Source organism: Schistocerca cancellata, chromosome 1 (genome assembly GCF_023864275.1).
Source record: "Schistocerca cancellata isolate TAMUIC-IGC-003103 chromosome 1, iqSchCanc2.1, whole genome shotgun sequence".
NCBI classification, from domain to species: domain Eukaryota; kingdom Metazoa; phylum Arthropoda; class Insecta; order Orthoptera; family Acrididae; genus Schistocerca; species Schistocerca cancellata.
In genome coordinates, this window is record NC_064626.1 from 305,845,171 (window position 1) to 305,861,571 (window position 16,401).

Genomic DNA, 16,401 nt, shown 5'->3' on the forward strand with positions numbered 1-16,401 from the left:
ATTTTTTCCACGTGGAATGTTTCCTTCTATTATAACCATATCATATACATTTGTCAAATAGATAAGACAATAATTTTAGGACAATAATATTAAGACAATAATTTTACACACATTCAAGTAGTCATCTATGTCATAGAAACTTTTGCTTAAAAAGTATTCTTAAGCTCTGTTTTAAATTTTGTCATCTGTTATTTCCTTTATGTACACTGGCTGAGCATTGTAAAGTTTTATTCCAAAATAACTACGTTAACTCATGCATGATGTTTTGGCATTACTCTCTGTCTTGCATATTAGCGTATCTTCCACCTTTAACTTATCACATTTTCAAATCTCATCTGGTGCAGCTCCCAACGATCAGTCTTTCTTGCTCATCCCTTCCAGTAAGTCTCCTGTAACCATGGGGTCTAGGTGACTTTTACAAACTCCCCATTTCATAAACCTCACTATTTCATAAACCTCACCAGTTCTTTTCCTTCACTCCTCTTCCTTTCCCTTCAACTCTTCTGCAAGAAGAAGGCGCCACTGGCTCCAAATGCTTGCAGATTACAATACCTTTATATGATTTTTTCTGCTGCCAATTGGTGAATAGATTTTTCTCCACCCACTTACATTACATTGTGTTTTCTTATTCTGATAGAAGGTTCTAGCACATATGTATTTATATACATATAATAATAGGGACTTGCCCTGACTTCACATGGATAGCACTAAGTATCTATGAGTGAATGACTTGTCTGACTAAGCACTAATAAATTATGTATACAATCCTTTCTCATAAATTACTTTGCTTATTAGTAAAAAATGTATTGAAATGCATAAAGTAGTTCTTAAGATGGTCTTTCAAATGTAGATAAAAGGTGCAGTAGGGGACTTCGGTATATAATACTGTATTATATTATAACTTTCTAGTGTTTTTTTTTTGTTATATTGCAATAAATCATGCAATTCCATGTTTCAGGTTGCTTTCCTAATAGCTGACCGTGCAAAGCTCATGGAAGAAATAGAAGTTTTAAAAAAACTTGGATTTTCTAATGATGTCAATGGAGTTAGTAAGGATGGAGACCTTTTGTCTGAAATAATAAAAGTTTGTATCCACTTCATTTTTTTTTGTTTCATTATAATTTACATGTGTACCTGTATTCTGCAGGCAACCTGACAATGTGGCAGAAGACACTTCTGGTATCTCTATCCCCCCTCCCCTTGACTGTTCCATTCACAAATGGCACATGGGATAAAGTCACTCCCCCCTCCCCCTCTCTCTCCCTCCCCCTCTCTCCCTGCCCCCTCTCTCCCTGCCCCCTCTCTCCCTCCCCCTCTCTCCCTGCCCCCTCTCTCCCTCCCCCTCTCTCCCTCCCCCCTCTCCCCCTCCCCCTCTCTCCCTGCCCCCCTCTCCGTGCCACCCCTCTCCGTGCCCCCTCTCTCCCTCCCCCCTCTCCCTCCCCCCTCTCTCCCTCTCTCCCTCCTCTCTCTCACCCCTCTCTCCCTCCACCCTCTCTCGCCCCTCTATCCCTCCCTCCCTCTCTCTCTCCCCCTCCCTCCCCCTCCTTCCCCCTCCTCCTCCCCCTCTCCCTCCCCCTTCTCTCCCTCCCCCTCTCTCTCCCTCCCGCTCCCTCCCTCCCCCCTCTCCCCCTCTCTCCATCTCTCCCACTCCCCCTCTCTCCCACTCCCCACTCTCCCCCTCTCTCCATCCCCCTCCCTCCCTCCCCCTCCCACTCCCCCCTCCCACTCCCCCTCCCACTCCCCCTCTCCCACTCCCCCTCTCTCCCTCCCCCTCTATCCCTACCCCTCTCCCTCCCCCTCTCTCCCTCCCTCCCTCCCCCTCTCCCACCCCCTTTCTCCCTCTCCCCTCCCCATCTTCCCCTCCTCCCTCTCCCCTCCCCCCTCCCCCCTCTCCAATTCCCCTCCCCTCTCCCCCTCAACCTCTCCACTCCACCTCTTCCCTTCCCCCTCTTCCTCTCCCCCTCCCCCCTCCGCACCCCCTCCACTTCCCCTCCCTCTCTACTAACCCTCCCTCTCCGCCTCGGCCTCGGCCTCCACCTCATGTGAGGCAGCCCTGCTGCTGGGTGCAGGTATTTTTATGCAATACTATTTAGATGACTTGCATGTCAGTGATAATGAACAATGATGAAGATGACACAACAAAATGGTCCCTGAACAGAGAAAATCCCTGACCTGGCTGGGAATCAAACTCGGGCACCTTTGGTTAGCTATCTGCTGTGGTGACTGCACAGTCACACATAAGCTTCTAATAACAGGAATGCACTGTGGTGAAGCATCATCATACCCAAGAGCAAGAAAATTAATGTAACCATTTGATACCCCTTTAAGATGGGTCCAAAGGACTTGAAATGCACAATGTTACAAAACATAAATGAGAGTGTTAGTGACTGAAGATGGTGTTTAAGTATACTTTCAAATATTCAGTATGGTCGCACCTGCAACTGCAAAATATGGATAAAATTAAATTATAAATATGTTTTTCATTTATAGAATTGGATGATCTCATGTTGTAAAACATGTAACGAAAGAACTGACTCTCACACTGCTGGTGCGTCCAGTCTGTGTGTCACCTAGTTGAGTAATTGTTAGCTATAAACCTATAATATACCTCTATAAATGGTGGTGTTGGTTTCTAAGGAACAATTTGTACTTGGGCATTAACAGTGCCTCTTCCAGAAAATTTCATATTTCTTATAAAACCTCTCAGGCTTACACTAGGGTTTATACAATCACTCACTATGGCATAATAAACTATAAAATCTTTATCACATTCATCAGCTACATCATATCAGTTTCTTTCCAATAACATTTTTCTCTCTCCATTTCTTTCTCTCAGTATGTGTGATGTTTTGATCACATGTTTAAGATTTGTCACTACATCCTGGCAGGTAGATTTCTCTCTCTCTGTTTCTTTCTCTCAGTATGTGTGATGTTTTGATCACATGTTTAACATTTGTCACTACATCCTGGCAGCTAGTGAACCAGTCTTGAATATATTGCTAAATGAAGACAATTAGAACCAAACCATAACAATATTATTTTTGTCTTATGCAAAACTATCATTGAAGATATTCAGAGTGTTGGCATCTTTATTGAAGTAGTATCCTATGTAATATTTCAGATAGGAGGGCATACTGTTTATTCACTTCCCTGCAACTGGAAAAAATTCAGTATTCAGTTACTTAAGCCTTTATGTGGACGTTGTGGACCCTTTTCTCCTCATTTTGTCTTTTAACCTTCTTTACCATTTTATAAACACAACTTTTACCATTGTCTTTGTCACTTACGATTCTGATCAGACTAAACCAAGCAGAAAAAGTTCCTTTTTGTGTACTATATTAACTAATACAAATTATAGAGAGTACACTGAAGAAATTGGTACACAGTCCATCAAAATGGGGGGAAAAACACTGGGATGCTTACCAGTTTACTACATTCATCTGTAACTGTGCTGCCGCAATACATCTGATTATGTATTGATGTCAAAGTGACAAATGGCCTTCTGCCAAATATCTCTCACTGCCACTGAAAAATCCTGCAGCTCGAAGGCAGCAGCTAACTTTCTTATGCTGACATTGTAAGATTAAATGTGCATTATGAATCTATCGAATATGACCCACCTCGATAGCCGCACGAGTCAGCAGCTTCTTGTATTCAGGGAGGTATGGTGGCTCCAGACTGAATCCATCCAGTGGATTACTGATGAAGGCTGTTGTGCTGCCCAGCCTGGATGTGGTTTTTAGGGGATTTTTCCGTATCTTATTAGGTGAATACTGGGTTGATACCTACATCTTGCCTCAGTTACATGATTCACAAACATTGGTTTACCTGGGATAACATTAGATACAAACAGATGGGGTACACAGATTCCATTCTGGATGGGGGGAGGGTATGGGTGAGGAGTGAGGAATGACATGAAGGACATCCAGCCACCCTATACTACTAAACATTGCCAAATCAGATTAACATGCCAAACCCTGTGAAGATGTGGGATAAGACCAGGACAAAGAAAAAGAAGCATCTATCTGAATCTACTTACAGTGGATGTTACATCATACACAGAAGATATGAACAGTTCTTTATTGTTCCAGTTGTCCAAACCGTTCACTGGATATGCAGAAATTATACTTCTCTTAAACTGGATACCCATTGTCTTCATTCCTGCCAATAATTTCCTCTGACTGTATTTAAAGATCATTATAGCTATAAGCGAAGTTGTATGTGAACAGATAGTATTGATCTTATGTTGTAATTTTTATTATTTGAAGGAAGTAGGTTGGATGCAGTGAATGGTAAACACAAATGTACTTCACCTGCAGTTGATTTATGTTGTTAAAAAGATCAGAAATGATAATTAAGTTATAATATGACCACTTTATCATTTGCATTTATTTTTCTTAGCATTCTGGCACTAAAACAAGACTACTGTGAAATGGATAAAGATGACTGAGATTTATCTATATGCACTTTTGACAAAGAAACATATATGGTACAATACATATTTTGTTTAAAGTTAGCATAGAACTGGGTACTTCATGTTTTTATTACTGATATCAGTCATTTTTACCTTGAGTAAAATAAGTAGAAATGATGCAATAAATCCAAAGAGATTATACAAAAGTAGAAATGCTGGATTCATGTTTGGAAGGAGCAGGAATCATAACTACAACTGATATTTGCCCTGCAGGTATTTATTAATACCTGAGGTGAGGACCAAAATGAATTGTACAATACTGTTGTGGCCTTCATTTCATATGCTGTGTGCTTTATCTGTAATCTGCTGCTATTTTCATCACTCTTTAATGCCACCCACCATTTCTTCTTCTTCTTCCTCTCCTCGCACTCCATCTGATCTTTCCTTCGGTGACTTAATTGCAGGCAATTTCTTTGATGTGCATGTCATGTATTCCATTCTTATCTTTTATACTAGTTCGCTTTTCTCTTATGTTATTGGAACGGACCTATGTCTTCATTTATCATTTTGCCAGTCCAGTTCTTTTCATCATTTTTCTCCACATCCACATTAAAAAAATTCCAAATATTTTCCATTACCTTTTCAGAAGATACTTTACTCATAGGTATCTTACTACCAAAGACCTTATGTTTTCTGTCACAAAGCTATTTTCATGTCTAAAAGATTTTACTTGCCCCAGAGTCTTTTTTTTTTTCAATGGTATTTTCACCTTCATTTCAGCTGATTCATTGGTCTTTCTTACATTTACCCTAATTCCTTACTCTTTTCCCACTTTTAAGATCCTCTGCATCATAAATAACAGTTCTTCTTTTCATTCAGCCAACGCAACTTGATCATATATATTCTTGATTACCATTGTCCCTTCTTCTCCTCCTATTATACATTTTGTTTTTAATGCTTTGTATGCTCAGCATGAAGCTTGAAAACTGTTGGTGACAAACAACTCCCTTCTATAACACCTCTTCAGATACCTGTCTCATCTGTCTCTTCATTGCCAACTGTCACTACCATTTTCTGTTTTGTGTAGAGTTCCTTTATGCATTTTCTGCTTTTTCCAGTCTACACCAACATCCTTTAAGGTCTTCAGGAGGATATTCTAGTACACTTTGGCAGAATCCTTTTTCCAGTCAAGAAAATATATGCATAACCCAGTTAACTTCTTGCACTTTTTGTCCTGTAATCCTCAAACATCCAGTAGTATATCATATTCCTGTTCTAAACCCAAACTGATGCTGTCCAGTGTTTTCTTCAATTTTTCTTTATAGTCTTCTGAGTAAAAGCCTGCACACAACATTTCAAGTGTGACTTGTGAAATTAATAGTCCTGTAATCTTTACATTCTGTGGCATTGTGTTTCTTTGGTGAAAGGACAAGTATAGTTTTACCTAGATCCTCTGGCCAAATGCCCTTGTGCATCTTCTTTCTTCACCTCAGAGACATGAATAATATGAAACTGAGTACATTCATAATACATTTTCACAAATAAACTGTTAGAATTATAGAGACGTAGCACATGTGTAAGCTGACTAGCATCCTATGAACACCCATTTAGCAATATAATGGGTGGTTATAATTATACTTTCCCTATTTAACATATTATAAAATGGAAACTAATTACCTTACGAGTACCAGACTTGGTAGCATTCATGTCAAGGACATGGGGAAAAGAAATAATGCAGAATCACTTCAATTGAAACACTTCCAATTTGCTGCTATGGTACATCATACCATTACACACTGGTACCATTACTGCTACAAAATGGGCTCAATATGGCACTCATCAGTGTCCAGAAGAGTCTGAAAGTGCAGGATTGCATTCTGCACAGCATAATGAAGCTTGACCGAAGGTATGCTGGCTACCTCTCTAGATATTCTGTGTGTGCTTCAGATCAGCACATACACTCCTGGAAATTGAAATAAGAACACCATGAATTCATTGTCCCAGGAAGGGGAAACTTTATTGACACATTCCTGGGGTCAGATACATCACATGATCACACTGACAGAACCACAGGCACATAGACACAGGCAACAGAGCATGCACAATGTCGGCACTAGTACAGTGTATATCCACCTTTCGCAGCAATGCAGGCTGCTATTCTCCCATGGAGACGATCGTAGAGATGCTGGATGTAGTCCTGTGGAACGGCTTGCCATGCCATTTCCACCTGGCGCCTCAGTTGGACCAGCGTTCGTGCTGGACGTGCAGACCGCGTGAGACGACGCTTCATCCAGTCCCAAACATGCTCAATGGGGGACAGATCCGGAGATCTTGCTGGCCAGGGTAGTTGACTTACACCTTCTAGAGCACGTTGGGTGGCACGGGATACATGCGGACGTGCATTGTCCTGTTGGAACAGCAAGTTCCCTTGCCGGTCTAGGAATGGTAGAATGATGGGTTCGATGACGGTTTGGATGTACCGTGCACTATTCAGTGTCCCCTCGACGATCACCAGTGGTGTACGGCCAGTGTAGGAGATCGCTCCCCACACCATGATGCCGGGTGTTGGCCCTGTGTGCCTCGGTCGTATGCAGTCCTGATTGTGGCGCTCACCTGCACGGCACCAAACACGCATACGACCATCATTGGCACCAAGGCAGAAGCGACTCTCATCGCTGAAGATGACACGTCTTCATTCGTCCCTCCATTCACGCCTGTCGCGACACCACTGGAGGCGGGCTGCACGATGTTGAGGCGTGAGCGGAAGACGGCCTAACGGTGTGCGGGACCGTAGCCCAGCTTCATGGAGACGGTTGCGAATGGTCCTCGCCGATACCCCAGGAGCAACAGTGTCCCTAATTTGCTGGGAAGTGGCGGTGCGGTCCCCTACGGCACTGCGTAGGATCCTACGGTCTTGGCGTGCATCCGTGCGTCGCTGCGGTCCGGTCCCAGGTCGACGGGCACGTGCACCTTCCGCCGACCACTGGCGACAACATCGATGTACTGTGGAGACCTCACGCCCCACGTGTTGAGCAATTCGGCGGTACGTCCACCCGGCCTCCCGCATGCCCACTATACGCCCTCGCTCAAAGTCCATCAACTGCACATACGGTTCACGTCCACACTGTCGCGGCATGCTACCAGTGTTAAAGACTGCGATGGAGCTCCGTATGCCACGGCAAACTGGCTGACACTGACGGCGGCGGTGCACAAATGCTGCGCAGCTAGCGCCATTCGACGGCCAACACCGCGGTTCCTGGTGTGTCCGCTGTGCCGTGCGTGTGATCATTGCTTGTACAGCCCTCTCGCAGTGTCCGGAGCAAGTATGGTGGGTCTGACACACCGGTGTCAATGTGTTCTTTTTTCCATTTCCAGGAGTGTATGTGAATACTCCCCTGGTAGACCCTGTTCTTCAGATAGCCACACATCCAGAAATCACAGGTTGTGAGATCAAGTGATCATGCTGGCCAAGCATTTGGAAATGATTGGCTGATAATTCGATCATTTCCAAATGTGTTTCAGAGAAGCAGGTGAACTTCACGAGTGATGTGCGATGGGGCCCCATCTTGCATGAAAACTGTATAGTTCAATGTGTCACTCTCCTGTAGGGTGGGTATGACACGCTGGTGAAGCATTGATGGCCAGTCACACTGCACATCTTTGGTCCTGGGGCACCAACCTGTTCAAAGAAAGGTTGGGTCAATGATGAATGTAGCCATGAAGCCTCACCAAACAGGGACACATTCACTATACAGAGGAACTTCATGCACAGTGACCAGAGGTGAAGATCCCCACACTCGGCAGTTATGTGTGTTGAGATCACCCATCAGAGAAAAATGAGCCTTAGATGTCCACTGGATGGTCCAGGGCCAGCCCTCATCAACTCCTCGAGCCCTCAAGAAAGTGGAGAGCAAATTCAACATATCGTTGTGCTTCCTTAGGGCAAGCTGCAGTACGGTTTGGATATTGTACGGATACCATTCTCAAGTGGTTCGAGGTACCTTCCATACAGTATACCAAGGAATGTTCAACTGTCTTGACACAGCATGCACAGTGCCTGGCAATCGGGAATTGCACGCAGCGTTGTCTACCATAGCCACAGAGATTTCAACCACCTGTGGTGCAACCTGTAATCGTCCTCTTCCTGGAGGGGTGCCCAGTTTTCCAGTTGATTCAAACTTCTTCATCGCACACTGCACAGCGGGTGGAGAAATAGGATCTTCCTGTAATCCTTTCAGATGGGGATATTCTCAAAGTGCAGCTGCAGCATTACTGTTGTTTTGATAATAGAATTTCACCAATAATGCCCTGCTCCATTTATCCAAGCTCATGTTGGCATGTCAACAAGTGCACTGCAACCGGTCAGGTGTGTGACACTATGAATCACAATGACTCATCATGGCACCTGGTGGCCAGAGTTGGAACTGGACAGTGGTGCTGTGACACAGGGAAATCAGGCATCCCATACTCTGGACATTAATGCTACCAAGTTTGGTAGTCACATGGTAATTAGTTTCCATGTTATAACATGTTAAATAGGGAAAGTTTAATTATAACCAACCAGTACATATTTAGAGGATCACAGTTAATAAAATTGAGATAGTCTGGATGATTAAGTGGCTTAATATGGGCAGAGGCTCTTACAGAGCTAACAGAGAGTAGAGTGCAGTCATTTTGCAGGAAGGCTCATAGAGAATAAGAGCAAGTGAAACAGAGGTGAGAGAATTTGTTGACATTGTGGACTAATAAGAGCAGTGTGTCTTGGCCCTGGGTCCAGTTCACAAGCATGACATCAGTGAATTTGAACCAAGAAAGGATTTTATCATGTGAGTGGCTGGAAAGAATATAATTCCTATGATATTTTTGTCTACCCCTCGTTTTAGATATATATATAGACTTACACCTCCTCCAAACTGTTCTCGTAGTGGTATCCACCAGTCCTCCACCAATTTCCTTTTCCAATTCTTTCCATCAAATTTGCTGGTGTCCAATCTACAATTATGTCCATTTGGGAGCCCTCCCTGTCACCTATGCCCCTGTGTTGCAATCCTATTCCCAAGATGTCCATTACTTAGCATCTTGTCCCTTCATCACACTCTATACTCGTGCTGTCCACCCCAGCCACAGTAAAAGAAAGAATAGAATTAATCAAGTTTGTTCATGAATGAAATAGCAGATATGTGCAATTTAATATCCGACCTTCAGTATTTTCCTTCATGAGTACGTACTTACAGCATAAATGATGAATTCTTGTTTTAATATGTATTTCTTGTGATACATTAAAACATATTACTTTTACATCTGCAGGTATCATCAGAGAAAGAAGTGTTGCGCAGGGAAGTAAATGAGATGTGTGATCGTGTGCAGTTGTTGGAGAAAGCTTCAAGACAACTAGAGCTGGACAATGAAAGACTTGCTTTTAAGGTAATTTCATTCATAAAGTGCTTGTACTGCTTTGTTGTCATTCATAACATTACTAATCTTTCCAGTGTTGTTTCTTTTTTGACTAACATCTTACTCTTGTTTTTCTTTGTATAATGTACAGTTATCTGAAGCATTGGCAGAACTTGAAGAAAGAGAAGCTCAGTTGAAACATTTAGGTGTGTGAGTAATAGTTGGTGCCCTTTGCACAATTGGCATCAGATAGTACAGACATTTTCTCCTGCATGTTGTGAAAGTAAATGCACTCTTCACAGAGTGAAAGAATCAACTATTAGCACTGCTTATATAGTTTATGATCACATACCTTGCATGATGGTTGATTTAGTTAGGTTCTGATTTTATGCACATGGCTTTAATAAAATCATAATATCTACAAAAAATCAAGCAACAATCATGGAAACAGATAAATTGAGTTGGTATTTTCACTGACTGTGTGTCACTAGGATGAGCTTTATTTGCAGTTATCTTAGTGTAAACTTTGGTTAACTACGTATTCTACCAATGCAGTATGCATCTTGTAAGAATTCACAAGGAATGTGTTGAACAGTGGTTATGAAGAAAGTACTCCTCTTGCCTTTAGGCTGATACACTCACTGATGAATGATTGGATAAAAGGTTCAGTAGGCTTTTTCTTAGAAAAAAGGTTTCTTTAATCTTTTCACCAAATTGAGACAGTGTTGATAAACAATGCCACGTGCTGGCCTGCTCTGCAGAAGCGTAGCACATGGCCTGATTACATTTTCACTGGGACTAAAAAGGTGTAAGGTGAGGTCGCTTGACAGCAAGGTGCTTTGGAAATGAGTAACAAAAACAATAATAAAATCTGTAATTGTGGACACAATTATGTACTCAATCTTTCCTGGTCCCTGTGTTAGTTGGATCTGGATAAAAAAAAAAAATGGAACAAATAAATAAAAGTGCTCACCAGTAATTTTATGGGTCAAGCTCTGTATTTTTTTCCAGCGAAGGCAGAACATTCACCCATCTAAGGAGTCAGATAAGTTGCTGTTACTACTATTGGTGCCAGTAACTAAACTCTCTTTGTGAGCTTTCACAATGTTATCCATGTCCTGCATCCATTTTTCAGCTTTTTGAACATGCTGCATTCATTTTTACCATGTAATCCAGCATTACATCAGTGACTGGTTCAACCAGAAGTACTTTCACTTCGTACAATTGGAAGGGTTTTTTCCCTTGCTGTGACATAATTTGTAGTCTGTGTCTAGTCAATTTCAGTGTTTTCAGTTCACAGTGGTATGGAGACATTCTTCAATTGTTTTGTTTACAGAATTTACCATAGCATCTACAACATTTGAATTAAAAGCTGATTGATAGTTTTCAAATGGAATGTTTTTGAATGAAAACCAGTCTGTAATATTCTTTTTACTGGAGCCTGTGTTTAGAATTTTGTATGGTTTGTGGGAGTAGTATGGTGCATTATCACCTATAATAACACAGTTGTCCTCAGGGTGAGGAAGAAATTTGCAAAACCAAGATTCAAAAGACTTGCTGTTCATGGTAGTCATGGGGCTTTTTCAACTTGAAAGTCCACAAACACTCATCCACAAAACCTGTCTCTCACCCAATATGCTTTATTGTTAGTCTTTTTCCTTTCCCAGATGGTTCTTTGTTTCCTGTAGACAACCCAGATAGAAAGGCTTCCGTAGCTGATGGCACTGAATCATCTACCTAGATTTTATTAAATATATGGCCTGCATTTAGCCAGGTCTTGTCCAAGTAATAATTTTTCTCTAACTTACTGGCATGCTGACTTTATTGTCCATAGAATGACCTATTCTTTGTCGCTCAGCAAGCTTTTACATCCATGATTAATGTATCTGAAATTCATCTCTTTCAATAAAGAGTGACATGTGACTCCTGTGAAGTCCAGCAGATCAGAAACTTCATTAACAGAAGCAAAGACTTTGTCAATGGTAGGCAGCTCATTGCAAAAGAAAAACTGGTGCACTTTCTTTCTTATGGCATTTCTGTCGAAGTCATCAACATTTTGAATTATCAGACAAGCCGCTGACACCAGTGGAATGTGCAGTTTTAGCAACAATTTCTGATTTTATTGTTGATGGATGGTGGATGTAAATCACATTCTGTCTTGTACGCATTTGGGATCATTTTCTCCTCTGAACTGCTTAATGCTGATCTTTTTACTTGTTACTTAGTTGGAGAATGCAAACATGTCTTGAGTTTCAGAAGAACTTGACATATTGATGTTTAATGTTGGAGGATACACAAAGGATTGTATCAGAAAAAAAGAAGAAAAAGATAAAAATGCATAAACAAGACTTGCTCTAAACAAAGATAATAATGTTTACATTTCCTTACTTACAATGTATAAATTCCACTTACACAACTTTGCTGACTTCTTTAACAGCAGAGTGTAAGGCGACAATAGCCTGTACTGAAAGAATCACGCACCCCTGGCAACTGCTGCTAATGTGATGCAATTAGCATGTGACTCAGATTGTTTACTTCTGTTGTCCCATCTCCACAAATGAACTTTAGGTACCTAACACAAAACACTCACATGTATGTGCGTATGTGTAAATATTGTAACATTACTGTTGTTAGAAATGGCAAAGGATGAGAAATGTGACAACAAAGGAATGGGAGGGAGAGTAAAATAACATCTAAGATATATCCAGCAAACGTGCATAAATAAAAAGTGGGAGGGAAGGAGGTTGGGAACAGGGATTGGGATGAAAGGATAGTGAGGACAGAAGAAATATGACCTACTGACAAATGAAAATTATGCAAGCAGCATAAAAATGAATAAATAACTAAGAAATGAAATGACGAGGACAGTTACAAAAACATTAATGATTCACTACAGGTCAACTACATCCTCTACTAGAATTTGGAATACGTTTCTTTTTATTCATAAGTGGAGAACAAAATCAAACAAAGTAAAATCCAGGTTGGAATAATAATAATATTTTGAAAAGCTAAGATCGGTTATCACACTACTGGCCACAGAGGCCAAACTGAAGACAGCCATTTGGTAGGGTCAGCAGGGCAGGGAGGGGTGGAAAAGGAGAGAAGTAGAGGAGGAGAAATAGACTAGTGGGTACACTGGTTGAATAGAAACTGTGTACTTCTGGAGAGAGAACAGGAAAGGAGATGGTTTGGAGGAGGACATGGCCTAGTGAAGGTTGAGATTGGGGAGGGAGGGGGGGGGGAGGCTACAGTAACTTAGAATATACTGCAGGGAAAGTTCCCAACTGCACTATTCAGAAACTTTGGTGTTGATAGTATGGATTCAGAGGACAAAGGCTGTAAAGCAGTCTCTGAAGTGAAGCAAATTGTGTTGGGAAGCACGTTCAGCAACTGGGTGGTACGGTTGTATGTGATTGTTAAGTATGGAGCTGTTGCATCAGCATACTCTGAAAGGAACCTAATTGGTATACAGTATGGACCAGAATACTTGCTTTTATTAAGTGATTTAAGTTGTTTCACTACTCTGAGGATATCTACTTCTATTTTACTCTTGTTGGCAGCTGTTCTTGATTCGAATTCTGGAATATTTACTTTGTCTTCTTTTGTGAAGGCATTTTGGAAGGCTGTGTTTAGTAACTCTGCTTTGACAGTACTGTCTTCAATAGTATCTCCATTGCTATCATGCAGAGAAGGCATTGATTGAGTCTTACTCCTAGCATACTTCACATATTACTAATCTCTTTGGATTTTCTGCCAGGTTTCAAGACAAAGTTTTGTTGAGGAAACTATTACAAGCATCTTGCATTGAAGTTCATTTTAAATTTTGAGCTTCTGTAAAAGATCGCCAGTCTTGGAGATTTTGCATCTATTTAAATGTTGCATGTTTTTTTTGTTGTTGTTGTTTCTGCATCACTGTTCTGACCCATTTTGTGTACCAAGGAGGATCAGTTTCATTGTTTGTTAATTTATTTGTTATAAATCTCTCAATTTCTGCTGATACTATTTCTTTGTATTCAAGTCCCATCTGGTCTACACTTATGTTGTTAATTTGAAAGAGTGGAGATTGTCTCTCATGAAGGCTTCAAGTGAATTTTTATCTTCTTTTTTGAATAGGTATATTATTCTTTTATTTTTGGAGGATTTGGGGCTACAATATTCAATCTTGCTATGACAACCCTGTGTTCACTAATCCCTGAATCCATTTTGATGCTCATTTTTAACTCAGGATTATTTGTTGCTAAGAGGTCAAGGGTGTTTTCACAACCGTTTACTAGTCACGTGGTCTCATGAAGTAACTGCTTCAAGTGATTTTCAGAGAAAGCATTTAGCACAATTTCAGATGATTTTTTATGTGTACCTCCAGAATTAAACATGTATTTTTGCCAACATATCGAGGGTAAATTAAAGTCATCACCAACTATAATTGTATGAGTCAGATACATGTTTGAAATCAAACTCAAGGTTTCTTTGAACCTTTCAGCAGTTGTGTCATCTGAATTGGAAGGTTTGTAAAATGATCCAGTTATTATTTTATTACCGTCACCAACAATGACCTCTACCTATACTAATTCACAGGGACTATGCACTTCAATTGTACGCCAAGATAAACTACTTCTAACAGCAACAAACACGCCACCACCAACTGTGTTTAAACTATCCTTTCAGAACACCGTTAGGTTCTTCGCAAAAATTTTGGCTGACCTTATCTCTGGCTTTAGCCAGCTTTCAGTGCCTATAATGATTTGAGCATCAGTTCTTTGTATTAGCGCTTGGAGCTCTGGTACTTTTCCAACACAGCTATGACAATTTATAACCATTATACCAATGGTTCCTGTAACTACGTTATTCCTGCTTTCACCATGCACCCTTTGTGACCGAAGCCCTTTTTGTGTTTTCTTGAGACCCTCTAATCTAAAAAACCACCTAGTCCACACCAACACAGCCACTGCTAAGCGTGTAGCTGCCTATAGTGGACACCTGATCTATTCACCTGTTAACATTAAAGAATTTTTTATCCTCAAATCTTGCCTCACCATCATTCCCCAAATCCCTTAACACAGAAACTAACCTTATATCTGTGGAAAGAACTGCAATCCACCAACTAAAAACTGATCCTGGCCTTATAATAATATCTCCACAACTATAGTTTTGAACCACAGGCATTATTTTTCAGAGGGAATCCACCAGCTGTCAGATTCATTCACCTGCAAACCCAGCCATAATGACCCCAATATGACAAATCCAACAGGATTTCTAGTCTCTCCTCAAATCCTTAGGCCCATCCCAGAATCTCTCCCCTGAGTCTATATTCCTCTTCACCTCTACCACATTCCGCACTTGCACCTTCTACATGCTTCCTAAAATTCATAAACCTAATGACTCTTCACACCCCATTGTGGCCAGTTCCTGCCCCCCTCCCCCCTCCCTCCCTGAGGGAACCTCTGCTCTTGTGGATAAACACCTTTAGCCTGTTACCCATAACCTACACTGCTATTTAAAAGACACCAACGATTTCCTCCACTGACTCTCCACTCCTGGTTCTTTACAACTTGGCACTCTGCTAGTCACTGTTGATGCCACCTTCCACTATACTAACGTCCCTAATGCCCATAGCCCTGTTGCCACTGAATGCTGCCTTTGCCAGTTCCCGGCTTACTCCATGCCTATAACATTCTTTTGGTCACCATGACCAACTGTACCATTACCCACAAACAAAACCGTGGTACAGGAATGGACACTCGCATGACACCAACCTATGCCAGTCTACTCATGGACCATCTAGAGGAATCCACCCCAGCCACCCAGAATTTCAAACCCATGACTTGGTTCAGATTCATTGATGACTTCTATGAAATCTTCATGGGCTATCAGCCAAGTGGTGTCATCTTCTAGTCGCAACATTTCAATGGATTGCGTATCCATCATCTTCAGGCAAAGTGTCGGGATGCTGTCTGTTGTGTGCCTTTGTAGCTGCTGGACCACTATCAGATTCCGGCCGCCGACCGATCACGTGCCAGCTGAATTGCACCGGGCACTTGGTGCCAACGGCGGTGAAGGGGACACGCATGCGGGCGTCGATTCCCTGTGTCTGTTCATATCAGCACCAGTCGCATTCCCCTTCAGACTGGAACATTCTTGCCGAATTTTCCTAATTGCAGGATCCCAAGCTGTACTGAGGTGGTAAGCACTGTCTCGATTAATTAAATTTTCACGCAGACGAATCTCTACCGCTTCTTTTATCACTGAATCCCAAAATCCACTGGTGCTGCATAACTTGTTTGCTTTTTCAAATTCAAAGGTATGCTTTTCATTGATGCTGTGTTCCGCCACCACAGACTGTCAACCTGTCCAAGACGCATGTTTCTTATATGTTCCATACGGCACTGTGTAATGCAACATTGCATCTGCCCTATGTATTGCATTCCACATTCGCATCCAATTCCATAAACACCCAGTGTCATTAGTCCTAGTGGGTCTTTGGTCGATCCAAGAATATCCTTGAGTTTCTTTGCTGTGTGAAAGACGGTCTTCGCTTGGTGCTTCTTAAGGATTCTTGGGATCTTCGCCGTTGGTGGTCCTGCATATGGCAGGAA

General features: G+C 41.6%; 1 protein-coding gene across 1 annotated transcript in view; it reads left to right on the forward strand.

Moving 5' to 3' along the window:
• LOC126172641 (MAP7 domain-containing protein 1-like) overlaps window positions 1–16,401 on the forward strand; it is a 275,245-nt gene that overhangs the window by 90,633 nt on the left and 168,211 nt on the right. Inside the window, exons 4-6 of the mRNA XM_049920898.1 lie at window positions 959–1,084; window positions 9,722–9,838; window positions 9,960–10,014. Coding sequence (XP_049776855.1) covers window positions 959–1,084; window positions 9,722–9,838; window positions 9,960–10,014 — 298 coding nt within the window. The remainder of the gene's footprint in view (window positions 1–958; window positions 1,085–9,721; window positions 9,839–9,959; window positions 10,015–16,401) is intronic.